At 51.3% G+C, this 25,172-nt stretch overlaps 8 protein-coding genes across 8 annotated transcripts; 3 read left to right on the top strand and 5 right to left on the bottom strand.

Annotated features, from left to right (window-relative positions):
* Nucleotides 1-557: 557 nt before the first annotated feature.
* STEHIDRAFT_120687 (uncharacterized protein) lies at nt 558-2,054 on the bottom strand. The gene is made up of 9 exons (XM_007303042.1): nt 1,944-2,054; nt 1,867-1,886; nt 1,690-1,810; nt 1,502-1,634; nt 1,138-1,401; nt 1,075-1,087; nt 868-1,020; nt 698-799; nt 558-642 (listed from the first exon to the last, which is right to left on the bottom strand). The coding sequence occupies exons 3-9, from the start codon at nt 1,695-1,697 to the stop codon at nt 620-622; spliced, it is 696 nt and encodes a 231-aa protein (XP_007303104.1). The 5' UTR covers nt 1,698-1,810; nt 1,867-1,886; nt 1,944-2,054; the 3' UTR covers nt 558-619.
* A 1,137-nt stretch (nt 2,055-3,191) lies between these two features.
* STEHIDRAFT_167811 (uncharacterized protein) lies at nt 3,192-7,522 on the bottom strand (the record flags this gene model as incomplete). The annotated part of the gene is made up of 15 exons (XM_007303043.1): nt 7,365-7,522; nt 6,970-7,300; nt 6,410-6,911; nt 6,332-6,344; nt 6,262-6,274; nt 5,137-5,349; nt 5,051-5,076; nt 4,929-4,983; nt 4,853-4,861; nt 4,601-4,799; nt 4,214-4,544; nt 4,100-4,153; nt 3,555-4,039; nt 3,491-3,503; nt 3,192-3,436 (listed from the first exon to the last, which is right to left on the bottom strand). Exons 3-15 carry the CDS (start codon nt 6,677-6,679, stop codon nt 3,192-3,194), a joined length of 1,926 nt encoding a protein of 641 aa, XP_007303105.1. The 5' UTR covers nt 6,680-6,911; nt 6,970-7,300; nt 7,365-7,522.
* A 652-nt stretch (nt 7,523-8,174) lies between these two features.
* Nucleotides 8,175-12,396, bottom strand: STEHIDRAFT_146520 (NAD-P-binding protein). The gene is made up of 8 exons (XM_007303044.1): nt 12,270-12,396; nt 11,836-12,196; nt 11,585-11,768; nt 11,348-11,517; nt 9,737-11,272; nt 9,021-9,673; nt 8,332-8,956; nt 8,175-8,268 (listed from the first exon to the last, which is right to left on the bottom strand). Exons 1-5 carry the CDS (start codon nt 12,345-12,347, stop codon nt 10,722-10,724), a joined length of 1,344 nt encoding a protein of 447 aa, XP_007303106.1. The 5' UTR covers nt 12,348-12,396; the 3' UTR covers nt 8,175-8,268; nt 8,332-8,956; nt 9,021-9,673; nt 9,737-10,721.
* A 259-nt stretch (nt 12,397-12,655) lies between these two features.
* STEHIDRAFT_120689 (uncharacterized protein) lies at nt 12,656-14,471 on the top strand. The gene is made up of 4 exons (XM_007303045.1): nt 12,656-13,177; nt 13,230-13,289; nt 13,345-13,524; nt 13,606-14,471. Exons 1-4 carry the CDS (start codon nt 12,832-12,834, stop codon nt 14,406-14,408), a joined length of 1,389 nt encoding a protein of 462 aa, XP_007303107.1. The 5' UTR covers nt 12,656-12,831; the 3' UTR covers nt 14,409-14,471.
* Nucleotides 14,472-14,674: 203 nt separating this feature from the next.
* Nucleotides 14,675-16,602, top strand: STEHIDRAFT_130457 (uncharacterized protein; the record flags this gene model as incomplete). Its single annotated transcript, XM_007303046.1, has 6 exons — nt 14,675-14,825; nt 14,892-14,959; nt 15,068-15,151; nt 15,237-15,327; nt 15,527-16,204; nt 16,301-16,602. 6 exons carry the CDS (start codon nt 14,675-14,677, stop codon nt 16,600-16,602), a joined length of 1,374 nt encoding a protein of 457 aa, XP_007303108.1.
* Nucleotides 16,603-17,110: 508 nt separating this feature from the next.
* On the bottom strand, nt 17,111-19,193 carry STEHIDRAFT_77641 (uncharacterized protein). The gene is made up of 6 exons (XM_007302423.1): nt 19,175-19,193; nt 18,899-19,108; nt 18,522-18,821; nt 18,244-18,447; nt 18,075-18,172; nt 17,111-18,001 (listed from the first exon to the last, which is right to left on the bottom strand). Exons 2-6 carry the CDS (start codon nt 19,005-19,007, stop codon nt 17,480-17,482), a joined length of 1,233 nt encoding a protein of 410 aa, XP_007302485.1. The 5' UTR covers nt 19,008-19,108; nt 19,175-19,193; the 3' UTR covers nt 17,111-17,479.
* Nucleotides 19,194-20,183: 990 nt separating this feature from the next.
* Nucleotides 20,184-22,526, bottom strand: STEHIDRAFT_130459 (peptidase S10 serine carboxypeptidase; the record flags this gene model as incomplete). Its single annotated transcript, XM_007303047.1, has 13 exons — nt 20,184-20,230; nt 20,318-20,495; nt 20,561-20,803; nt 20,861-20,886; nt 20,957-21,074; nt 21,152-21,245; nt 21,323-21,447; nt 21,521-21,674; nt 21,753-21,852; nt 21,919-21,960; nt 22,016-22,042; nt 22,100-22,185; nt 22,258-22,526. 13 exons carry the CDS (start codon nt 22,524-22,526, stop codon nt 20,184-20,186), a joined length of 1,509 nt encoding a protein of 502 aa, XP_007303109.1.
* Nucleotides 22,527-22,823: 297 nt separating this feature from the next.
* Nucleotides 22,824-25,165, top strand: STEHIDRAFT_167817 (Nop domain-containing protein). Its single transcript, XM_007303048.1, has 9 exons — nt 22,824-23,018; nt 23,086-23,255; nt 23,323-23,482; nt 23,538-23,646; nt 23,706-23,787; nt 23,848-24,242; nt 24,297-24,338; nt 24,395-24,895; nt 24,958-25,165. The coding sequence occupies exons 1-9, from the start codon at nt 22,900-22,902 to the stop codon at nt 25,075-25,077; spliced, it is 1,698 nt and encodes a 565-aa protein (XP_007303110.1). The 5' UTR covers nt 22,824-22,899; the 3' UTR covers nt 25,078-25,165.
* Nucleotides 25,166-25,172: the final 7 nt, after the last annotated feature.

Consider the following 25,172-nt stretch of genomic DNA (forward strand, 5'->3'; position numbering starts at 1 on the left):
GGTGGCGCAGCGATAACCATGCATTTACCATGAATTTTACCGAGGACGTCCGACCTGTGCGTTTACAGTGCATAAGTTAGCGCCTGAATGAGTGTTGTGAAGGAAGGAACTCACCACTGACTGGTAGCGTGGCCATCCATAACGCAGGCGGTTACAACGAGGGATCATCCCCCTGCAAGAATGAAGGCTGCTTATAACAGTGGCGAACATACGGCATCAGCCGCGAGGTGCACGAGCGTTTGATGAATCCTGTGGCGACTGTCCTGGGGTCTCTAATTTTAGGAGGTGGAATGATTGGTTTGGGACTGGACCAGTGAGAGTGTGAGAGTCTCCTCAGCGGCGAACTCTATCAATAATAATTCTGCCGAATGAACGGTCTAGAATACCATGGCTCGTTCTCAACAGAATGTACGAGAATATCTTGGGTTAACTTATGAGGTAGTGGGAAACCTCATGATCATGCTTCTCCCGTTTCCTCACTGGGACGTGGAACGCTGAGATGCAGCAGATTTGAGGAACAAATAACAATCAGAACCACTCCGTAGTAGTAGTGCATGAACACACAACGCAGTTCTTTATCAGCTTTACATGCGAGAATACAAAATATAGATGGCCATGTTCAGTCTTCGATATGTGCGAGAGCTGAAAGGACGCAGAATTGAGTCGATTGAAAGAGGAGAGTGTGCAAGAGACGTACGGCTTTTGAACCAACATTTTCCTTCTTGCAGGCGCGCGCATTCCTGTAACCTTGGACATTTATGTCCAAAGCAGCAAGCTTCACCATGCAAACAACCTTTGCCTAATACCCGCAAATATAGTAGACGAGCTGTCAGTAACAACGAGATATATGGAGAGCATATGTTGCACCATCTCTGACGGCTTTGCAGGGCTGAGTCTTGGCGTATGCCCGAAGTTCTGCTGTTTGAGCGGGATTCAAAATGTAGTCGTGGGCCTTGTTGCACTTGGACTCGTGTCTGCATCTTCCTAGCACGTAGAAATAGATACACGCCTTCGGGTTCTCTACAAAAAAACATTGGGGACTGCCTTGTCCGGATAGAGGTATGGATCACGAACGCTGTGAGATAAGCTGAGGATGACTTGAGCCATTGTATGCCCACCGTAGAAACAAATACCCACGAGCTTTGGATTCAGAGTCCTCGGACTAGCATCGTGTAGGACGTTATGAATTTCACTCCCATGCTGCAGCATTCTGAACGATCCAGGAGGGCTGGTCGCATCGTTCCTCTGGACTTCACGAGAGGGAGTCGAAGGTGAGATCGGTGATTTACCGTAAATTGAAAGTGGTACGGTCGGCGATACCCGTCCATCAGCAGTGGTCTTGGAGATTGTCCCGTTGAAAGAGTGTTCTGATGAAGCAGACGTCCCATGTGTCGAGTGCTGCTGATATTGGCGGGGACCGTCAGTTACGATATTCTTTTGCATAAACGAGGCCCAAATGTCACGTATTATTACTTAGCTGTACACGGATATACAAACATACCTGGACGTCACTGGCCCCTGTCATCTGTGCACGCAAGTGTGCTATTATCTCTTGGCTAGCCTTTAAGCGTGAGGCTAATTCATCGCGTTCATCCTCAGCCCTCTTCCATCCTCTGCGATACGCAGCTAGATCCCTGAAGATTTCATATTGAGACTTAACGACTGCATGGTCATAACTATGAAACCTACTCTTTCATCCTAATAGCATGATTAATTTCCTCCTCCCATTAGATCCGAAGGAAGAGGACATACTTGTCCAGTTCTTGGATATAATGGGCCTCACGCATCGTCATTAACGACCTAATTTGGGCTACTTACTAGACATCAATCGACGATATCACTTCTGAACCGAACATATGGGCGTACAGAGAATAGTTTCCTCGCTCCTGGTCGTCCGTAGGGATGTTCAGATGGAATACAACACTACAGGCAGGAAGACGTACATCATATCGTGACCACGGGATTGACTCGTTCCGTTCTGCTTCGGAACAGTCGAATCCACAGTGAGCACATTTGCAAGGCCCGGGGGTGCGCCATTCGCTCCGGACATCATGGCAATCGGGGGGCACTCGTCTCTTTCAAGGATGTCCATCATTGAAGACGACTTTATACACAGGACGGATGCATTTTCGGTGGCGTAGGATGGGAACGAGGGAGTGAAAAGCAGTCATTCCACGAACCTTATACCGCTCCGAGCAAGTCTAGTAGTCACGAGGCACGAGGCCTAGACAGAGGGAAGCCTCTTAAAGCTCCCAAGTCTCTTGACATGGTCCAGTGCGGCTGTGGTAGTATCAAAATTTGCAGAACTTCCGTTGAATCTGAGCGAAGAGGCATATATTAGCGGAGAGCCCTTGGCGAGAAGATCTGAAGATGGCTTGAGCCTTGAAACACAAAAACTCGGACACGTGTCCTCGCGGGCGGGATGGCAGAGACCACAACCCGGGAAATTGGATCGATTCTTACAACACAACACCTGCCCAATTAGGCACTGCAACAACATCGGCAGATCCTGGACTTCAACTTGTTGTCAAGTGCTATCCAGTCAAAATCGACTTAGACACAGGACAATTTATCTACCTACTAAGGGTAATTATTTTACTTTTTCTATGAGTTCTCTTACTCTGAGTCAGGCTACTAGTGCTTCAAGGTTCATGAGTCCACTGGCATGTCTCCGACTCTCGAATATCATTTCATGTCCGGGATATTGTAACATGTAGCAATGTTGAGCAGTTAACTTGCTCAATCAGTTTGTATGGATTTATCGCGACAGAAGTCTTGCTGAACTTGCGACTCCATGCATGTCCATGGTAGAATACCTATTGGAGTACTTTACTCAAGACCATAGCCAGGTACGTTGATATTACTTGGATAATGTGTTGCTCTCAATCGTCCGGTTATATAGCGAGGAAGCCTGATTCGGAGAATGTATCATTTTAATATTACAAGACGAACCTATCCCACCAATTCATGCTCGAGAGTCACCCATGCAGAAACGCAAAATTCACAGCAAAACAAAAATATGTTCAATCTTCGGTATGCATTCCGGCTATATATTACATTTCTTGTCAGAACTGTGGACGAATACGACACGTCGAATGGCTGTAAACTCACGGCCTTTGAATTTGCATGTTCCAATCCTCATAAAGTAACAGTGGGGCAAGTTCGGACACTTATGCCCATAGCAACACTCTTCACCCCAGGCGCACTCTTCTCCTATAACCCCAAGCCACGGAAGACTCTTGTGTCAGCGGGTAAGTCACAGGTGATAGCCTAATTTCCTCACCTCGGTTGACGCTAACACATGGGGAACGCTTAGCATTCCCGCGGATCTCTTCGATTTGATCGAGCCCCAAGTCATAATCGTGTCCGTACGGACAATCAGAGCCAAACTTGCAAGTTTGAGTAATGTAGTGTAAGGTGCATGGCTTCGGGTTCACTATCATAATTCGTTAGCGAAACAAAGATGACGAGCAAGATAACAAGGTCAAACATTGGTTTGTAGGCTAGACGGATGAATGAGCGACTAGTATTAGAAGAGGTAGTAGAAGACACACTATGTTTACGGTGGAACGCTTGTTTCCGTCTTGTTTGGAGACACTGGCCTTACTCTTGACTTTCCAACCATCATCGGCTCCTCCAGATGCGGCCATGCCATCAGAAATGTTGAGGGTGGGCGTTGTGGAGATAGCAGGACTGCGTGCTCGTTGAACAGCTGCTGTGTAGCTTGGGGGAGATGGACTCGAAAATTGTCTTGCTTGTCCACCGGAATCCACAATCGTCTGATGCACTGAATCGCTACGTGGGCGTTCTGCAGGGCTGTGAACATTAGAGGGCACGCTTGCGCGCCGAGCTGATTGAGTCATGCGGTCGATGACAATCTTTTGGTGCATGAAAAGATTAGAAGTGGGAAAGATCGGAAGATTTAATTCCTTGAACCCAGCAGCCATCTCATCATAGCCACGGAGCAATATCAATTTGTGTGTCCAGCCGTCCGTCATGAGAGACGTCAGCACGTTGATATATCCAGTGTCATGGCAGCCTGCCCCCACTATATGAGCAAGCCTGGATGCGATGACTTGGAAAGTAGTCCACCACTCACCACCAAAGACGACCTTAAATGTCTGGGGCAAACGAATGTCGCTTTCCAGTATAGCTAAAGAAAAGCAGACACTCGTTATGTTGAGCATATACCGAGAAAAGATACGACGCTAACCTCTCAGTTTCGCATCCGCTACTTCTTTTCCATACCCAACATCGACCATCAAAAATCGCTTCGAGGCTTGATTGAAACCAGTCACAAAACTGTCGAACCCAGCGCGCGCTTCAGGCATGCCCCCAATTGACAAAGCACTCATCAAGCCACTCCTGTTGTAGAAGACATACACCAAAACTTCCACTGGGCGGCCTTTCAGATAGTCTCGTAAGGCATCAGCAAACATTTTTGCTGCACTTCGACCGCCCTCTAGTCCTTTCTCAAGTAAAGCAGTCTGGAAAATGTACCCATCCCCATCAATTATGCAAACGACGCGGCTCGGTTCACATAACTAAGAGACAAGCGTTAGCAGGAGTCCGGCCGCTGGAGATCTAAGGAGTGACACACCTGTGCAAGGCCTTGCATTTGCTGTAACTCTGCGCTCATCCTATCTATCAGGGCTTGGTCTCGCTCTTGGGTCATCTTCCAATTGTCTTGGTCTTCTTCGGCGCTATTCATTCTTTGAAGAACAGCGTCCTTGTCCTGAATCGCAAGGTCTCTCTGGGAGGCCATCGTATTCCAACCCGCTTTATATGCATCCAGGTCCCTAGAGACGAATGAATGGCTAGAATGGTACCTGAAAACTAGCCCTGTACCAACCTTTTCAGCCTAACATCACACACAACATGTCAGCTTTCTTCCTGAAAGTAAATGATTGGAGGTTGCGAATACGCACTCGTCAATCTTTTCCATATGTGACCTTTCACGAGAAACCATCAAATTAATCTGGTCTAGTTGATAATGTGAGGCTCGGCGCGCACTTCGCACTGGTCACCAGTGAACTGAGCGCCTACGCACCACAGATCATTTTATGACTTCTTGCTCTGGTCATATGGTAGACAACGGTGTCAGCCATACACATGTTCGTCAGATGGAGGACTCACATGTCGTAGAACTCCGGATTCTGAGCAAGTCCAGGAGGTACACCAGATAGTTCAGTCATACCTTCAGAGCAGGGAGAGACGAGCGCTACCAGCCCTAGGACGGCAGGTGTGCGCACTTTATATGAGACAGACTTGGGTGGCGCGCGAAGCGCCGCTGCAGTCTGCAAATAGTTCGATTCATGGATGGAGGCGATGAGATGCTCGAATGTAAACCTAATACAGTAGAATCTGGTCCACGGGGCACACAGCCTTTGATGGTGCGGAATAATAGTACTTTGGCTCGTGAGAAGAGCACGGAAGTACGCTGCATCCGGATAAAAGGGGGACAGTGAAACGAAGCTGTATTCCCAGTGCCCAATCGATCACGAACGGGCTTCAGTAGTCGAGCTCAAGGCCGAGACGACAATTTCGCTTCTAGACATTATTTTCCTACGCACACGATGAGGCTCGGTTCGAACATGCACGTTGCAGCACGAGGATGGTGAAATTCATGAACAGGAACTCTGTAAGGGGAAAGCCTGAGCCTGTATTTATGGAACGCCAGCGTGAACACCCATGCCTTACTGTATCACGACACGAGTCAAGCTATGTGTATATGCTTGGACGTTGTGACAATAGCACTGTTGGCGATCTAGAACAATAATCTGCAAGCGAGCTGAACACACCAAGGTCACAAGTACTTGGGTGAAGCACGTGGATCTGAGCCCAGACGCGCAGGAAAGAAGGGATGAACGTGAAAGAAAACTAGAGGAATTAGACCTGATGCATGTCGGCTGGTGTATGTGTGCACCTCAAATCAGCAGATTGACTTGATCTACCAGGCGCTCTCACTCACCGCCATAAAACTTGCAGTTTGAGCCACGTACAATTTCCCAGCTGCGGACACTTGTGAGCGTAGGGGCACTTCTCCCGAGTGAACAAACTGAGCCTAAGTCATAGTCATGAGGTATAAGTAGCCGTTTACACCGCGTAACGAACTGGAAGCTCGCCTTTATTCGCGAAAGGACATGGAGCTCGTCTGACGCCTTTGCCCATTTCCTTGATGTGATTTTTTTTCAGATCATAGTTGTGTGTGTGAAGTTACACCTTTGATAGGGGCAAGTTGCTAGGTGATAGAACGTGCACGGGGGTGGTACATCTAAAAAAGACCGTCAGTGGGCAGCAGCATCCAGGACCAAGATACATGCACACTCACGCTCGCTTAATTTCTATGCAAGACATCGTCGACGGTCAGTATCTAGAGATGATAGAGTCATGTGCTAGACAGTCTTACCAGGCCAGCAGTGACCGATTTCAACAGGGGTTGCTTTGGAAAAGGGCGACGATTGCCGACGGGAGTGAATCCGTCGTCTGCACCGGGAAGGGCGATGGACTTATGAGAGCCTGCTGGAGTCGCAGGGGCGCTGGCGGGTCCTGTGCCGTTCCGAAGAGTAGTTGTAGGATGGCGCCACGATGCCGCGGTGAATGACTGTGGCAGGCGGGCTAACTGCACGGGATACAGTAAATCGCCTTTGAATATTGTGCGGGAGGAACATTTTGTCATTTACGAGCATCTTGTGGGGCATGGATAGACTCGGGATGAGGAGGACTGGGAGTCCCAACGGCCCAAATCCTGCAGCCATATCCTGGAACCTTGGAAGCAAAACTAACTTCTCTCCCAAACCCTCGGTGATGTACGACCGCAATACGTTGACGTATCCGTTGTCATGGCACCTTGAAGTGGACAAAGACAACTTTGATAGTTCGCGGCAAACGAATACAGTCTTCAAGGTATACTAACGCGCGCATAGGTTTAGGGGGTATTCGAGCGCAAAAGAAGCTGTTCACGCGCACCTCTTAGTTTCGCGTCTGCTTCTTCCTTTCCACTCCCAACATCGGCCATCAAAAACCGCCGACAGGACTCATTAAACCCAACCACGAAATCGTCGAAACTATCGTACGCCTCCGATAACCCACATGCCGACATAACGTGAGTTAACCCTTTCCTATTGTAAAACACGTATACCGAGATATCGACCTCACGGCCGTCCACGAGGCCACGAACTGCATCAGAAAGGGTCTTGGCAGCCTCCGCAGCGCCGCTTCGACCTTGAGAGAGCAATAGAGGATTGAACAGTGTTCCATCCCCGTCAATTACACAGGTCACACGATTGGGTTCCGGCAGCTACGTGCAGAGAACGAACGGCATATTGAGTGTCGCCGTTCCAGAAAATCTCAGTAGGACATACCTGTGGGTTGCCTCGCACTTGCTGCACTTCAACCGTCAACTTATCCATTTCGGCCTTGGACTGGTCGAGCTGTAACTGCATAGCGGCCCTCTCGGCGTTCGCTGTGAGCTTCTCACGTCAGAAGGTGTCGCAACTCGCCTTGTATACTTCAAGATCCCTATGAAAAAGATTGAGACATCGTCTTAAGGGTATGTTTTTAGATGATGGATCACTATCTTAGGCTGCAGCCGCAGAGGCCAACATTAGCCATCCTCAAAGTCGCGATCTCAACGAAGCGTACGTTTCTATGGCTTCGAGATACGCTTTCTCTTGGTTAAACACGGAGTGAAACTCGGCTATTGAAGTGTCAGGCATGAATATTCGCCAAGATAAGAAAGCATGAGTAAGAGCGCACCACTGATTGTTTGAAGACACCGTTTGCTGTTGATCAGGTGTTAGAATGAGGCAGCGACCGTGGCTTCCTCATTGTTTCAACACGAAATGAACTCGCAAATACTACTTATGAGAGAAAATGCACGCGGAAACATAAGCTCGACAGCATCGCATGTGGCATTTACCCTGACGACTGGGAAAGTTCGACGAGATGAAGGCGGTTCAATAGTCATGGTCGGAGGAGGAAAGCTCGGAAAGTAGAGGGTTCAAAGCGACTTGCACATATGTTCTCACGGTCAGGTGTGAAGTATTGCAAATTCCGATAGGGCGATACGGCGTGTCGCGTCGGTGCTGGTTCTGCTTTTCTGTTTCCTCTCTCCAGCCCTTAATTGCTCAAATTCCCTTCCGTCGCCGCCTCATCGAGAAATATGTCGGATCTTTACACGGCTTTACGCGTATCCCCCAGGAAGAAACGCGTTTTCTCCGACGATGAGGACGAGTCGACGGTCACTCCCAAACGACTTCGAACATCGTAAGCGCGCGTCCTTCACCCAGATCCAGCGATAGCACTTTCTGAATACAGGTATTTTCACAGATTACCTTCTCCGAGGACGATCAGCTCGAAGACAAAGAGGGTTGCGGGCTCCTCAGGCTCTGGTGCTTCGTCCAGTCCAGACACTCTCCCATCACACCTCGCTCGCTTGTATAGGATTCAAACTGCCCTCCAGCACGCGCTCTCACATGCACTAGCCACCTGTGCTGTCTCGCCTTCCTCGGACACTGGCATAGTCCGTAACGTTCTTAATCACCATGCATTGAACTCGTACGCCGGTCTATCGACCAAGTTCGATGTCGATGATCTCAAGCGTCTATGCTGGCTCTGGGAATGGGATGGGAAGAGCGTAAACCCGTCTCCTGCCAAGGTGACGAAGGCCCGTAAATCCGAAGATGAGAATCCTTTCCTAGAGGAAGAAGAGGACGAGGATTCGAAATCAGCAGCAAAGGATTGGTCTCGTGGTGCCATGGGCTTCGTTGTAGGTCCAGCGACGCATTTCCACAAGTCCGGAGGATCTCGAGTACCAGCATATGGGATTGGTATCGAAGTGGAAATGGACCTCGACAAAGACATGGGCAGTGGTATGGCTGCTGTTGCACGCTGGACCGCTGCAGCTGAACCAAGACGACGAGAGGTACTCAAGAAGTTGCACAAATGGGTAGAGGTATGTTTCGGTAGACCATGTTATCTGATTGTATTCTGATCATTGACACTGAGTCGTGTTATAGCTTCATCCTGACGCGACCACTGTTCCGAACCTTCACATGGCCGATCTGCCACAACTGATCCTACCAGCGAAACCTTCAAACTTGACGCGACTCCTTGCCTCTTCCTCCCCGAAGGCATCCGCTTCCACCAAAGCTTCCATCTTGACAACCCCACCCTCTCCCACTTCACCGTCGAAATCCAAACGCCCCTCGTCACCTCTCAAGTCTCCACAGAAGCCATTCGCAATCCCTTTCCCTATTACACCGTCGTCTAAACTCGCTTTTGGATCGAAGAGCAGTATTCCATTCCCTCAGACTCCGTCCTCCACTCGTCGATCGCCGTTCAAAACCGGCCTTCTCACCCCACAACGTACCCCATCCTCGTCGCCCACACGAGGTGATTCCTCGGTGCCTACCACACCTGTGCATCAAAAGGGGTCCAACGCGGACACAGCACCGGCCACGCCTTCGAGCTCCCGTCGGAATGCTCTGTATGAACGAATCCGTCAGAAATCGCTCACGACTAGTCCTTTCAAGTCTGGAACCAGCAGCACCGGTTCCTCGAGCAAGAGCGGTAACATGAGCAAGGAACAGTTCATGAAGCTCGGTCAGGACGAGAAGAGACGCCGTGTATTATTAGGACGATTGGGCAGTGTAGCGGACAGCGTCTGGATGTATGTGCTTCCGTTCTTCCATTGCAGCTAAGAATACGCCGTTAATTGTCTTCCCTCATACAGGTTGTTCACGTCTCCTGTGGGAACTGGGGCCACGCCTTCTACGACCCGCAAACGCAAGGCACTCCCAAGCTCGGAAGTTGCAGCTGCAGTGGTCAAGTCCTCCCCCGTCCCCATCTCGTCAGCCGAGGCTCAGGAGTCACTCGACCTTCTTACCTCATTATGCCCCTTCTTCCTTAAGTCAATGGACATTGGTGGCGAAGACTGGCTCGAGATGCCCGCGCCCACTCAAAGCGGTAATGGCAGTTCCGTGTCGATCTCGGAGGGTAGCTCGCCATCTAAGATCACTCCGCCAAGTCCCGGACGTGCTCGATCCAAGGACGATAGCGCAAAGGAGATACTGACGAGGAGTCCTAGGACGGTTAAGAAGGAAGGAGGGGGATTGAGGGAAGTACGAGAGCGGATTCGTCGGGAGCTGGAACTCGCCGACTAGTTTGGTCAAGTGGAGGAACGGATGTTCTCTCGATCCGTGTCATGGTTTGATACCACCATCCACTTTTGGAGCCACGCTTGCCTCTGAAGTCGGATCGCGGCACTTAGGACTTCGCAGTCCATGTTGTTTGCTGTCAAGCTTGCTTTCTTGCGCTGTACCTGCTCGGCGCCTTGGTTATTGCTTCTTCAGCGTTCATTCTTTTTGTTTTATATTTTGTTTTGCGATACTCTCGATTTGCGACACCTCTATTCCCTCTTGCTTTGACTTTTACGACCCTAACCTCTCGCTTTGTGATACCTCCCACACCCTATCTCGCCCGCCCCCATGTGTTGCCTTTGTTGGCTGAAGTGATTTATGATATCTAAATGTACAGCGATATTTTGTTTTGCTGTCTTTTGAATTGTTTTGTCGTCATGATCGTATGTCACTCATACTTCATTCCGGTCTCTGCGGTCTTGCCTGACCGCAGTACATAGTTTATTTACAGAAAATACCCAAAATACAAGTACTTGTGAAAGTAAGAAACAAAACTCAATGCCACAAAAGATACATCCACTAAGCGTACTTCAACCTCGCCTCCTTCTCATACTCATCAACATCCACCACGACCCCCCGCCTCCGACTCTCCTCCGCCGCAAACACCGTCAAATGGCTCTTCAAAACCTCCTCCACATCCGTCCCCAGAATCTCCTGCTTTCCCTCCCTCACCGCCTCCACAAAAGTCCTCACCAGCCCCGCATCGCCACCTCCATGTCCTCCGCCCTCGTCCTTCGGCTTATGCACCCTCGTCTCCTCCGTCCTGAAATCCGTGACCTCGAACGTCTTCATATTCCCCACGATCTCGCCGTGCGTGAAATGCATCCGCGTCTGGCGCTCACAGATGAGGGAGGTGAAGGCGACCATGGTGAAGGAGACGGTGGCGCCGGAGTCGTATTGGATGTTGACGACTTGGTTGTCGCAGACGTCGTTGGCGGATTCGTAGACGCATTGGCCGTAAGGACCGTTTTTGAGCGCGTCGGATATGTTCTCGATGTCGGGGAGACCGTCAACGATTACGGATGCGGGCCAGCCTTGGTAGCCTGACGTGGTGATCGGGTCGAGGTAGACTATATGGAGGGTGGACATGGCGATGTTAGCTCTCGTTAGGTATATTGAGGGGAGAAAGAAGGGAGAAAACGCACTCTTCTTGGCACTGTAGGGACATTGTTTCTCGGCTTTGCAGTCTAGGCAGCGTTTGGCATCACCGGCTTCGGCTGGCTTGCCAGATTTTCGGAAGTGTTGAAGACCTCCGAACGATGAGACCTTGGTGGGTTGGGCGGGATAGAGCCAACTGGCCAAGATGTCGATATCGCTATTGAAAGATAAAGTTCAGTCGGTACAGAAATACTTCATACATGGTATGAGGACCGCGAACTCACTGGCAACTCTTGGTCATGAGCGAGAAAGAGGACTTGGCTTCTTGCGACCAGTTACCTCGCACATAAGAGTGGGCGTAATGGTAATGCCCTATAGGTTCGACGTGCACGACGTTGATGAGCTGACCGAGGGTGCCAGAGCGAACGATCTCCGTGACAGCTTGGCTATACGGCGAGTACCTCAACACTGTGTTGAGGCTCATCAGTTCTTATGCCAACAACATGGCCAACCAGTGAATAATGAGATCGCCCACCATGTCCCATCCCAAAGATAATCCCCGCCTTTTTGACCGCTCTCTCCATCCTGATACAATCCTCAACGTTCGTCGCCATCGGCTTCTCGCACAGAATATGATATCCCTGCCCAGCGAACGCCTCGACCAGCTCCGCATGCATCTCATCCTGCACGGTGATTAAAACCGCAGTGGCGAGACGTTTACCGAGCGTCTTGATTGTCTCGGCGGAGGCGTCGTAGAAGCCTTTCCAGTCGTTGAAGACGAGGGTGGAGTCGACTCGGTGCTCGGAGGCCATGAGGGCACGAGTCTTGGGACGGGGCTCGGCAATGGCGACCACTTTACATTTGCGAGGTTCGGCGAGTGCGTAAGGGGCGTAAGCCTTGCGACGACGAGAAGGAAGATATTTCAGTACAGGGGCTCTAGAGGATAACGATTCAATGAATGGTACTCACCTGGCGACCTCGCTGCCCACATCCTATGATGGCGAGTGTGACGGGCGCAGAAGGCTCAGGTAGTTCGAATCCTGGCATGATCGTCAAGTGGACTTCCCGGTAAGGGGAGACAAGTTCAAGGGACGAGAAAGCAGGCCAAGAGCAGCTTAACGGGGAACGACATGCTGATGGCGGTCAACTCTATCTATATACTAACAGCTGCCCCATAGTAATTCGCAAACAAGGTCGGTCCGATTGGCTTCCAGCGTATCAGTGTGCGTCGATAAGTCATGCGCCCCCTGATGGATATGGGCCAGAGGTCTGCAATCGAGGTGCGGCCTGGTGGCTGCATGTCGGTTTGCATAATTGCCAATGTGATTACCGCGGAACGGAGGTCAGTACCGTCCATGTCTATATGTCAGACCCGATATTTATCGTAGACAAAGGCGAAGAGAGTGAGTTTGAGTCTTCTGAATGCGTCTTTTCAAGAACAGGAGGAGAGTGCGCGTGCGCGGAGAAGACGCGCCGCACGGGAAAAGGAACGCGACGAAGACGGTTGACGAATTCCTTCTTGGACTCGTTCATGACCATCCCCCACCTTGTCCCCCGCCTACTTCATCGTCTCAAATCTGCACCACGTCCACAGGCGCTCAGACCTGTACATCCTCGAGCCCGTCGCCGAAGATCCCTCCGTTCGCCTCTTCCAGATGACCCCGACTTTACCTCTGTCCGAAAGTCGTCTATCCTCCTCGATCCCATAAACCCAATCTCTACCTCGAGATCATATGTCCGTCATAAGTCACTGCCGCCAAAGGTCGAACCACCCCAGGACAGCGTAGAAAGCTCGGCCAATTGTCATGGAATAGTGGAACATGATGCTCCGAGGAAGATGACGATGCAAGAGAAGGACTGGTTCGCTAATCCGTACCGTGCGCCGACTCCCATTTATTATGTGTATATTTTCTGAATGGCTGAAATTAGTGCGAATGCTTAGCTCGCCTCTGCGGAAATGCTTTCTATCGGGGCGATACTTTCCAACAGGTGCGCTATAATCCATGCACGCCGTCCTGACCGAGTACTAACTTTCCACTCACAGACTTCATGATTCGAGTTTCCCCTCGCGTGTTGACCTCTCCTCGCCTGAGTGCCGGAAAGTCATCCTCTAGTATCCTTCTACCAGACGGCCTTGAGCATCCAAAATTCAAGAACCGTCATCGACGGCGCGGGATATGGATAAGTTGTCAACAATCCGCGTTCGAATGGCTCGTCAAGCGACGTATGCACCTCTCTACCTATTGTGGTCTCCCCATGGGCTGACCTGATTGTTTCCATTCCGTGTGGTTTCTTGATAATGAAGGAATGTTTCCTCGCGTGATGCATATTGCCCTCCCCATTTCCGTACCATCTTCCACAGTCCCCCACATAACGCATCTCCTCCGCCTACGCGTTTTTCAAGAACTCGAGCTCCTCATAGCCCGCCTCAGATGGCAAAACCGATGGCAACCGCACGACCCATCTTCTTCACCAACGCCGGTCCTCCGCCGTCTCACACGGGCAGAATTCCAACACGTCCGCGAAACAGGATGTATACCTTTCTCAGGTGCAGTCGCAATCATCGTAGTCCCACCTGTGAATAGGGATCCGAAGACGAAGGAACGAGCAAGGCCTCATAATTCTGCGTTACCTGAACCACCACTCGCGACGGACAAAGATGCGTCTCCACCCAAGAGGCCATTACCTCCGGCATCCGTTCTTCTACCAGCTTATCCACTGTCATCCCATGGCCAGGGTGATGAAGTTGAAAACCTACCGGACGTGATATCTACACCGAAAGTCCCGCTATACAACGGTGTGCCCTTATTCCCGACGAAACCTACTCGAGCTGCCCTACATAAGCTCCTTTGCGAGCTTTTGGCTGTTGATGCAAGAGCGCGATATTATCGGCCGCGAGCGACAAAGAGGGATGATGAAGCAGGGAAGAGCGAGAAAGTTAAGGTGAAGGGCGATCAAAAAGCGAGCCATGCGTTTTTGCTGTGCTCGTCGGCAGAGACATTAGCGAGGGCTGATGCGGTCCCCTTGGCCGTTGCGCTGTGGCGGTTGAGGGTTTGGAGTGGAGAACCATGGACAGAGGAGAACGGAACATGGGCATCGATAGTCTAGTTCTGTTTATTCTAATTCCTTCGCTGTACTGTAACTGTGGCGAGAAGTTGTGGCGATCTAAAAATAGGGAAATCTGCGAGGGCCAGGCACGGGCCGCTAAGGAAGCGGGATCGGGATACATCTGTAGCCACGCGAGCGCGCTTGGCAATTGTTTGCGCTTAAGCGCCCGGTCAACCCACGCAGTTGCTGTCGACCGCCACCGTGCATTCATCGCGATCCTTTCTCTTCCCACCACCACCACCATCTCCCCTTCATCATCGTCAACGATGGCCTCCACATCTAACTCAACATGGGTCCCTACTGGCCGTCATAAAGTTCAGGTCGGCACGTCGCTCGGTAAGGCGCTCAAAGCGCGCAAGGGAGCAGTCCCCCCTAAGCGGTCAAATCTCCCTGAACGACAGTTTTACTCGTTCCGATGTATGTCTTCCTTACTTTTACCTTTTCAGCTTACTTGGGGCTTACGAGTACTTGGGCGGTCTACAGCAAATTTCAAGCCAGAGTCGATAGATTCGACCAGGCCGGGGACGATACAGGTGCAAAAGAATGACACGGTCCGTGTCGAACGTCCAACCCAAGCGGTATGCTTCCAATCATCGCCACACTTGTTTGAGCGCCACACTGATCCACTGTCACTGCCACTTTTGCCTGCCCCGCCCTAGACAAATGATGTGCAGCAATTTGAAGGAGAGCAGAAACTTGCGAAGGAATGGGAGTGCGTCATCATCTATGATGAGGAACTCAACGTGCGTATTTCTCCCGCAACTTCTCACACTCTTCCCTTTCTTTGTGGCGCTACAAACGCATTGACCTCCGCTCGCTCATTTGTAGACGTATACTCTGGAGAAACTGGACTCCATCATCAACCTCACCTACACTAAGCGTGGACCACCACAGTTGCATTCATCAAATGCCGCCTCTCGTACGTTTCACTTTCTGTTTCAAGGCACACCGTATTCCTCCATCCCCCTCCCTCTCCCTCCCTTTCTATGTCCAGTCGAACATTCACTAAACATGACTTCCTGTCACTACCTCGTTATCTATAGCCCTCGCCACGCCCACACAAACACACTTCACCGCCACACCTACCCCCTCCAACCCAATACATACGAACCGAACAGCCGCCGATGACCTAGAAGCTCAGCTCCTCGATGGTCTCGAAGACGAAGATGCTGAAGGCGAGCCCGATGATGAAATGTTCCCACCACCCGCACCTTCCCACCTATCCTCCACAACGGCATCCGCACCTGCCCCGCCCAAACAAGAAGAAGAAGAAGAAGACTCGGAAGAAGACATCCCCATCGCCGCCACCGTCTCCATTCCCATCCCGAAACTTTCTCGACCGCCACCTGCCAAAGCCAAATCTGCCGCCGCCGCCTCCAAAGCTAAACCGACCCCCGTTCCCACCGCCACGAAAGCCAAGGCCAGCGTCGCCAAAGGCAAAGCCAAGGCTACGACCACGAATGGCAGTACATCCAGTAACAAGCGGTCATATGAGGCAGCGAACGGACCAGACGTTGAGGAGCTGGTGATCAGTCGTCCCGCACCAACAACCGTCCCAACGCCTTCGCCACCGAAACGCGCACGCATGTCTCCACCGCCGCCACCGCCTAAAGAAAGTTTCTCTCTTGCGTTGCCTACTCCCTCCGGTCCCGACCCTCTGGCACATCACTCGTATGGCTCGTCTGTCTCCGCGCCTGTTGCCGCTGCTACCGCAGACCCACAGGTGGAATCGGATGATGAAGATATGTGGGACGACGTTGTCCCCGCGAGCAGCACGACCGCAATCGCAAGTGCAAGTACGAGCACGAATGGACTGGCATTGCCCACATCGACACCAGTTTCATTTTCGCTACCAGAAGAGCCATACATCCCGACATTCACCATGGAGGAAGTTGACGGAGACGACGCGGTTCCGGATGGTGGGGACGGGGACGAGGACGAGGAAGGCGAGGAGATTGACATGCAGGCGTTCGAGGCTGATATCGAGCGAGAAATGGGGATGTCGGGGCAGGAGGAAGGTGATGGTGGCGACGATGACGATGATGGGGAGTTGTTTGAGGAAACGATACCGATCCCGCAGGTTCAGCCGCCACAGACGGGGAGACCGATGAGCTTGAATGCGTATGCGGGGGGCGGGGTGCAGGATGATGATGATGACTATTCGAGCAGCGAGGATAGCGATGATGATGATTGATTCGTTTGGGCGTTGTTTGACCGCGCAGATGTCTCTGGACGTTGGGCTCTGCTGGTTCGTTGTGGAATATTCGGTATCTATTTGCATGCATCTCTTTTCTTGGTTTTTGGCTCGATCGTTCTTATTTTCGTCCCGTATTGCCCCGTCCGTATCCCCACGCCGTTCCTACCCCATCTCTACATCCATCTGCAGCATAGCCATCTGGCAAGGAACATTATTTCTTGGATATATCTCGGTTTCCAGTAGTAGTACATACAGCAGTGGACGGACGTGTAAAATACCATCATCGATCATCTCTCGCAATCCGGGCTTGGTCTTACAGTTACAATTATTATTGCAAAGGATGGCATCTGTCTATCAAAGAGTGTTGATCAATTCTTTCTGTTCCCGGAGCTCCGCGGGCTTCTTCCAGCCTCTAATCTCCTCTAATGCACCGACCCTGAGTATGTTGCTTCAAACGTTCAGAATATATTCGCCGTCCCGCGCAATCAGGCTTCAGGCTCGTTTTCCCCTCGTGAAAGATATACCATTGATAAACAAGACACCACCGACCCTAAAACCAAACCAAATAGCCCAACAAACAGTCGCTCAACAGGGGGAAAAAGTGGTATCGATCATAATACAAACAACGAAGGTCACGTACGTCCCACAGAGACTCGTCCGCCCCTCCGATTTCGAAAGCAAGTAGACAAGGACGCGTGAGCATGTAATGTACTGCGTGAACACAAAGAACAACAAAAGACAAAGTCCGGTATCCAAAGAGGCAAAGAACGGTCCATCGCGCACATCCAGTAAAGAGTCCGTAGTCCGCCACCATCACTATCCCGATTCCCTACCACCCCGACCATCACCCCGTTCACAGGACGTTTCACAAAGATCATGACAACGGCGAGGAGCTCCACCCGTTGATGAACACCGTCCCGTCCGCCGAGGGGCCAACGTACTCATTCGGACCCCCAGGGAAGGCCACGACGTCAAACTGTCCCGCGTTCGCAGCCACCGACGTCGTTCCAGTCGCAGTGGCGCTCGCAGCCGAAACGACAGTCGCACCGGCAGCTTCTGCGCTGCTGACCACAGCACTTGCGGATGCGACATCGATAGTCGAGGTCGAAACGGCCGTCGTGGCAGCAGAAGCGTCAGAGCTTCCCGAGGAAGAGGAGCCGGAGGAAGAGCGGACGAGGGAGTTGATCGTTTGGGGTGTGGTGTCGAGGAATGCCATGGTGGGACCTGCGACGAGTTGAGAGGTGGCACGGTCGATGGGGTCACCTGCGAGGGGGTCCATGTCGGAGGTGATGAAGATGGCGACGGGGCCGGTGAGGCCTTGTGGGACGACGCAGGCGCTGAGCGGGAGGGCGATGGCGAAAGAGGCACCACCTGTGAGCATTTGGCATGCAAAGTTCTGATATCGATTCCGCCAAATATAAGTAATTGGTCAACACGAAAACACAACATGTTTGATGAGATGGCCTTACGGAGGTGTCGCTGGAGCCGTTGATGGCAGCGGTCGAGAAGGTCAACGAAGTACCAGCACTGACAGATCCAGTGTTGGTGACCGCAAGTGACGGGTTGGCTGTGTGGACAGAGCGGATGAAACATCAAAGATCAGACCATGAACAAGATCAAGGCTGAGTAGGCGCTGACCTGTGACGCCAGTATCACATCCAGAGATGAAGCCACCAGCGATAGCAAGAACCTCAGGAGGTGTCAACGGGATGTCGAAAGCCTGAGGAATGGCGGTGCCACTGGCAGTAAGGACGTTCAGCATGGTTTGGTGGCGAGCCTCGACGGTCATGATGGACGCAGCAGCAGTGAGCAGAACCGGGTCAGTGACAAGGTGAGCAGCGCCTGTACATGTGCAGCCACAACGAATCAATCAGATCCCGCTCAACGGTCCATGGGAGGTTAGATGCAATACGAACCGAGGTATGCTCCGACGCCGACATTCTCGACCAACCGTGCAGTCGTAGCCATAGTCGTCACATCCGTCAGGACGGAGGAAAAGTCGAAGGAGCAGCCCGCGAGAGGCGTAGCGCCTTGATCCGTGATAGCCTGGGTGAGGACGGTTGTGTGCGTGGATTCGTCAATAGAAATTGCCGTGAATTGTTCGATGGGGATTTGCGCGTCCGTGAATCCTGCAGTGGTGAAGTCGGAGGCCTGGAAAGTGGAAAGGGCCTGGCTGTAGAACTGCGTCTCCAGCTGCTCAAGAACATTGGCGAACTCTTTATGTCAAGAAGTATACCCAATTGAATAAATGGTGAGAAAATGGAGGACCATATATAAAGAGGAATGGACGCACGGAGGACAAGCATGGTGTTCGCATCGGCAGCACGTCTGAACGGAGCTGCTGATGCGAAAGGGGCAACAAGGCCAATGGAGAGGAGAGATGCTTGTGTGGAGAACTTCATCTTGGATTGATACCGAAAGCGACAGCCTGCTGGATAGAAAACGAAAGAAACGAGAGGAAGGGTCGGAAAAGTCCAGGGGCGCTACCGGGCAGCCCAACAGTCTGCAAGTGAGACAGTATGTTTCAGTGAGTAAATATGAAACAAATCTGACCGAAGAGAACACGTACGAAAAGAAAAGAGAAAGGTGGGGGAGGGAGGAAAAGACTGAGAAAAGTCGGGAGGGAGCATGATGGGCGTGCGATACGTTATATACTTAGATTTGAGGAGGCGTTCTGATGAGTCGCACAGAGCCGCGTTAGCCGCCATTGGCTGAAGGTGAACTCGGTCACCAGCACTTCGGGCCCGGTTCTTCCCCACAGTCTCCTTGGCAATTTCAACCACATCCTCGGTACCTCAGATCGCCTCCAATCCTCTCCTTCGATCCATCGTCCAATCGCCGTCTTCGCTTGGCACCAAAGCCCAACCGTCGTTGTGCGCCACATCGACACCCTTCTAACGGCAATGTCGTCTGGGTGAGTCAAACTTCGAGAGGAAAGTACGAGTGAAGCACAGAATGCTGCCGTCGCGAGACCAGTAATCGAGGGTCATCAAGTTACCAACAAAGAAAAAAATGATTGTCAACATCTCAGTTGGCGCCACAACACTGCAATCTCCTTGCCAAAACCGACGGTGAGAATAAGGCTCGTAAGCAGGCACGGAGTGAACGACATACATGTGCTAACAGCTGCTTTTCTCTGCTTGTCATGGTCCTATACTTTCATAGGCGTGGTCTGCCTCAAGGTTTAAGATTATTCGAGTACTAAACTCAAACCGAATTTTCAGAAGCTATTGCGCCAATGATCGCGCGATTCTCTTCGTAAGGCCGTCGTGATATGAACGGTGGTAATTACCGTAGCAAAGGAGACCTATCTGATGAGTTGGTCTTGTTCAGAGGCCAAAAATATCTCCTATGGGTTGTCCTACGGCCAAAGCATTACATGGACGGGCATGCCGGGCAAGGAGACTGACGTTGGATACAAAAAGACGTGCGCATAGATATGACCAACAACGCTTCCGGGACTGTTGCTGTTTCCATGCGCGAGGTAAACATCCCCTTCGTAAGTCTGGGCGAGATGAACGGCAGCTGTACGCACCCTACACTTCATATATCTCCTTCCACAAAGGGCCACGGTAAATCTACAATGCCTTCCCGCTGATCCACCTGGACACCATTGTAAGTGCCTCTGCGGGCTTATCATGCGGGACGTATAGGGACACAGTTCGGTAAGTTCATATCCCCCAAATGTAGAGGATGATTAAAAATTGGATACTTATCATATGCCCGGCACCTCTGATCGTCGCAAATGTCAGTTTCCCAAAACTCTTCGTTTCACCGGCCTTCCCGCTGGATCCATCCACCTTCCAGTCCCTCCATTCTTCCATTGCGTATCCGTCCATACCAGACCACTCGAGCTTATCCACCCAAAGCTTATTAGCCACCCAGTTACACTATGCATACATATCGGTTAGCTGTGATCGAATTGTTACTGGGACGAACTTAGGAAGATTCATACCTGCCAGTCATACGTGCCGGCGTAGATGAGGATCGGGATCCCACGATCGAGGAGGTTGGCGACGTAGTACTGGGTCGGGGCAGAGTATTTGTCCATGTTGAAGTGGAAGAGTGAACCGACGGCGGAGGAGCAACCGGTGAAATTGTTGGGGGAGGTGACGCCGAGGAGCTCGCGCACGGAGGGCTGGTTGAGATAATTTCGGATGACGGTGTTTTCTTCGTAGCAAAGGTCGCCGATGCAAGGCTGATGGGACGGGGTCAATCCTGCGAACTTGAACGCCGTTCAAACTTGGCATCACACCTTCGAGATATCGTATACGTTCCGTCCTGGAGATCATGGTGTGGCGTGAGCTCGGAGTGAAGAGAACGGGACAATCGGATCCTATACAATACTGACCACTAGCCCAGTACCCGGTGCTCATCTCAGAATCGCAGAAGGCGACAGCGGCTCTACAGTTCATCTCGTCGAACGTCTCAACGCAATGATCGTTCATGGCCTTCTCGCATCTGGGAAGCTGTCGCGCAAGTTCGTGATCATTATTCGTTCACACCTTTCCCGGGTGGTTCGGTGAGACGTCGATAAGCCACTTACCGCTTTCTTCATCCTGACGCAGGTCGAGATGTACTGGAACGGAACGTCGAGCGACGCCGTACCGCACTCGACCTCGTATCGTCCGGGATATAGTCTGCCGGAGGGCGAATTGTGTTATCAAAGTGAAAATGTTATCCGCGTTCAAAGAGGGAAGTGAAGAATGGGCCGTACGTGGATACGTCGGTGATGCCGTTGCCAATGAGTACACTCGTCAAGTTGATCACAGGACGTCCTTCTGTGGCCGCGATCTTGTTCTGGTCGTATATTTCGCTCGCGAACACGGGAAGATACCGCCCCTATTGACGATTCACAGGTTGATATTCTTTGAGCTCCTGATCAGCGAGACGCAGAAGAAAGCCTGAGACTGACCCCATAGCTTTCACCAGATAAATGCAAGGGGCGTCCCTTGAACTGACTGAAGGTCTCGAAGAATATGGAGATGAAGGCATAGACGTTCAACGCTGCTTCTTCTGTTGTGCCAACAGTCTCTCCGTAGTCTGCGTATGAGAAGCCCACACCAACACTAGATATACCATGGTCATTGGAGGGTGTCATGTAGAGAGAAGTAAGGGATAATTTGCCGGAAAATGAGTAGACGCACGGTTCGTCGAGGAAGAAGATATTGGTCTCCGAGTTCCAAGAATGGGGGTTGAAGACGGTGCCGTTTGAAGATACGTTCTTCATGTCGATGCTACATGGCCCTAAGAGTGAATAGGCGACGTCGGTATACTGTGGTATGGAATCATGAGACTCAAAATATGACTAGCCTAATTCCATCAACAAGCCCATGGAGCTTGAACATCCGGGTCCTGAGATAAAGGAGTCTAGGAAAATCGAGCATGTACCGTACATAGGTTAACACACCTCCGTTGATCCACATCATAACGTCGTCTATAACCATGTATTCAAGTCAATAACTTTCAATCCTTTCGTATTGGACAAGCTGACCGTTGTCAGGATCACGTCGACTTTCGAAGAAGTAGAAGTATAGATGTTTCGCGCCCTGGTCAACATCCAGGTATCCTGTGTATACGCTAGACGACCGCAGAGAACCCTCACACTTTAGCTCAGTCTGTGGGACGGTGCACGGGATAGAAGGGACGTACTTGACGGTAGGATCACAGAAATCTGTTTTTTTGACTCGAATGCTGTGACCAGGATGTTTGGGATGATTCAAGACCGTGTATTCCTCAGTAGAGCTTATCGAAGACAAGTGCATTGTCTCGACATAGTTCGTAGATGCATTCAACTTCAACGAGTGAGCTGCCTCATCCAAGTTATGCCCAAGAGTAGAGAACGCTGCCTGAGGCCCGGCTTGCACTGAGACCTGTCCGACCGCAAGTAAAGCTAGTATCCCTAGTATCTTGGGGAGCATCTTGAGTGATCCTGAGCGATGAGAGACCAAGAAGGACGAGTGGGTCTTGTGCACCCGACGCTGTTCCTCGATTCGTTATAAGTATTAGTGGGTGTTATCTCAGGGAAAAACATGACGAATGGGTGCTGGACCACCCAGAACATGAACAGGTCCAGCAGTGGTCTGTAGCAGGTCCACGGCTTGTCAGCTGGGTCCGGTCCGGTCCGGCACTCTCTTCGGACCAAGTTTCTCACGCCGGAGGCGCAAAAAAGTTGCAGCCCATAGCAAGTCCACCTTACCTTGCCTCCTACTCACCTTTTGGCGGACACGGTCACGCCTGACTTATCTTTTCCATCTCACTTTCCTTCTGGTTACTTTTTTCTCGCTTGTCATAATGCTGGTACTATACGAAACCGCGCTGGGTTTCTGTCTGTTCAAACTCACAGACTCTGCAAAAGCTACGAGCCCCGACTTGTACAGGGAGTTCGAGACACCGGAAAAGGCGAGCAAGCTGTAAGTCTCCACATCAGTGCGTTGATTATGCTCGAAAGGATGCTGAATTCTGTAATCTTGATCATAGTCTGAAATTGAAGTCGTTGCACCGTTTCACGTCTACCGCGACCGCCGTCGAGGAAATTACCGCCGTTCAGGAGGGCAAGCTTGGAAAGGGCCTCAAAAAGTTCTTGGAACATGAGATTGTGGAGAAGGGGAAGGGCAAGGATTCTCTTATGGTCGTCGACCCAAAACTCGGTTCGCAATCTCAGTCACATCAGTCCATTCTTTTCCTCACCCACTTTTACTTTTTACTGGCGAACAGTCCGACCCATCAACAAAAAGCTCGGAATCAACGTCGTCGCTGATTCCGATTCTCTGGACCTGTTCCGTGGTATTCGAAGCCAACTAGCTGCCCTCTTGGACGGACTGGACCCGAAGGATTTGGCGACTATGAGCTTGGGTCTCAGTCATTCACTGTCACGGTGTGTACAATTTCGGTGTTGAGGTTGTTTACTATGGCTGAAACCAACTCTTCAGCTTCAAGCTCAAGTTCTCACCGGACAAGGTCGATACCATGGTGGTACAGGCGATTGCCCTTTTAGACGACCTTGACAAAGAGATCAACATCTACGCCATGCGAGTAAAGGTGGGTTTACGGGCTACCCTACACTTGTACGCGAATATATTGAAAACTCTTATAAAAAGGAATGGTACGGTTGGCATTTCCCAGAGATGGCGAAGATCATCTCGGACAACATCGCATATGCAAAAGTCGTGAAGACAATGGGTACGCACCTGGAACTAATTTCACAGCTGCACGAGCTCATCTTTACTTCTACCCGCATAGGCTTCCGGACCAATGCAAGCAGCACTGACTTTGCCGCCATCCTCCCCGAAGACCTCGAAGCTGTAGTCAAAGCAGCCGCCGAAATCTCTATGGGTACCGAAATTTCAGATTCCGATATTGCGCACATCCACTCCCTTTGTGACCAAGTCATTGGCATCTCCACCTACCGCACCCAACTCGCTGAGTACCTCCGGAATCGTATGATCGCCATTGCACCGAACTTGACGGCTCTGGTCGGCGAGCTAGTCGGAGCGCGGTTGATCAGCCATGCTGGTAGTCTATTGAGCTTGGCCAAGCACCCAGCAAGTACCGTGCAGATTCTGGGAGCTGAGAAGGCGCTTTTCAGGGCTTTGAAGACGAAGCACGATACACCGAAATACGGTCTCATTTACCACGTTCGTGCTCCCTCACCCCTACCTTTCTTCTCTGATACTGAAAGGTCCTTCCAGGCTTCCCTCGTCGGACAAGCGCCTCCCAAGCTGAAGGGTAAAGTGAGTGCATCCCTCGTGAAGTCAAGTTCTCGCCGTGCTAATCTTGTGAATCCAAGATGGCTCGTATGGTTGCCACCAAAACCGCTCTTTCCGTCCGTGTGGACGCTCTCACCGACTCTGAAGGCAAGTCAGAACCCTCAGCACCCACCATCGGTCTCGAAAACCGCGCCAAACTTGAATCCCGCCTCCGTGCCCTCGAAATGGAAGGAGATGCTTCCGGAGTTCGACGATACTCCGAGAACGGAAAGAAGCAGGAGAAATTCACGATGCAGCCCAACGCTAGCACTTACAATGTCGCTTCGGACGTCGTTGGAGACTTGCTGTCGACACAGAGGGAGCCGATGGAGGTGGCGTTGAAGGTTGCGGAGGACACGAAAGAGGAGAAGCGGAGAGCAAAGGAGGAGAGGCGGGCGAAGAAGAAGGCTGAGAAGGAGGGCAAGAAGGCCGCGGAGAGTGGAGATGATGAAAATGCGATGGAGGTCGATGGAGAGGACAAGAAGGACAAGAAACGGAAGCGGAGAGAGAGCGAGGCGAACGGGGAGGCGTCACCATCCAAGGTCTGTTCAATACATATCAGCTCGACATATCTTTTGTTCCTGAACTTCTACTCCGTCCACAGGCTGCAGGTGCAGAGGAAACAGAAGCCGAGCGCAAAGCACGGAAGAAGGCAAAGAAGGCCGCGAAAGAGGCTGCAGCTGCTGATGGAGAGTCGTCAAAAAAGCGGAAGACATCTGCATAGTATCTGACTCTCCATATTTCTTGTCCTGTATCCTATTTCACACTTTCCTGGTTCTCTGCATCATCTTTTTATCGCATTCTCTCCATCTCAACGCA

This window comes from Stereum hirsutum (genome assembly GCF_000264905.1).
Source record: "Stereum hirsutum FP-91666 SS1 unplaced genomic scaffold STEHIscaffold_5, whole genome shotgun sequence".
Lineage (NCBI taxonomy): Eukaryota > Fungi > Basidiomycota > Agaricomycetes > Russulales > Stereaceae > Stereum > Stereum hirsutum.

Bases quoted from the DNA above. Each gene is read 5' to 3' on its own strand.
- STEHIDRAFT_77641 (XM_007302423.1), bottom strand. From the start codon at position 19,007: ATGAAGTTCTCCACACAAGCATCTCTCCTCTCCATTGGCCTTGTTGCC. The intron at 18,448-18,521 runs GTTCGTATTGCA...GCACATGTACAG, and splicing joins CGGCGTCGGAGCATACCTCG to GCGCTGCTCACCTTGTCACT. The intron at 18,002-18,074 runs GTAAGGCCATCT...AATCGATATCAG, and splicing joins ACGGCTCCAGCGACACCTCC to AACTTTGCATGCCAAATGCT.
- STEHIDRAFT_146520 (XM_007303044.1), bottom strand. From the start codon at position 12,347: ATGCCAGGATTCGAACTACCTGAGCCTTCTGCGCCCGTCACACTCGCC. The intron at 12,197-12,269 runs GTGAGTACCATT...CGTCGTCGCAAG, and splicing joins GTGGGCAGCGAGGTCGCCAG to GCTTACGCCCCTTACGCACT. The intron at 11,518-11,584 runs GTGAGTTCGCGG...ATCTTTCAATAG, and splicing joins CTCATGACCAAGAGTTGCCA to CGATATCGACATCTTGGCCA.
- STEHIDRAFT_120689 (XM_007303045.1), top strand. From the start codon at position 12,832: ATGACCATCCCCCACCTTGTCCCCCGCCTACTTCATCGTCTCAAATCT. The intron at 13,290-13,344 runs GTGCGCTATAAT...TTCCACTCACAG, and splicing joins GGGGCGATACTTTCCAACAG to ACTTCATGATTCGAGTTTCC. The intron at 13,525-13,605 runs GTATGCACCTCT...TTGATAATGAAG, and splicing joins CGAATGGCTCGTCAAGCGAC to GAATGTTTCCTCGCGTGATG.
- STEHIDRAFT_167817 (XM_007303048.1), top strand. From the start codon at position 22,900: ATGCTGGTACTATACGAAACCGCGCTGGGTTTCTGTCTGTTCAAACTC. The intron at 23,483-23,537 runs GTGTGTACAATT...CCAACTCTTCAG, and splicing joins CTCAGTCATTCACTGTCACG to CTTCAAGCTCAAGTTCTCAC. The intron at 24,896-24,957 runs GTCTGTTCAATA...CTCCGTCCACAG, and splicing joins GGGAGGCGTCACCATCCAAG to GCTGCAGGTGCAGAGGAAAC.
- STEHIDRAFT_120687 (XM_007303042.1), bottom strand. The intron at 800-867 runs GTGCAACATATG...TGCGGGTATTAG, and splicing joins CTGCAAAGCCGTCAGAGATG to GCAAAGGTTGTTTGCATGGT. The intron at 643-697 runs GTACGTCTCTTG...GCGTCCTTTCAG, and splicing joins AAAATGTTGGTTCAAAAGCC to CTCTCGCACATATCGAAGAC.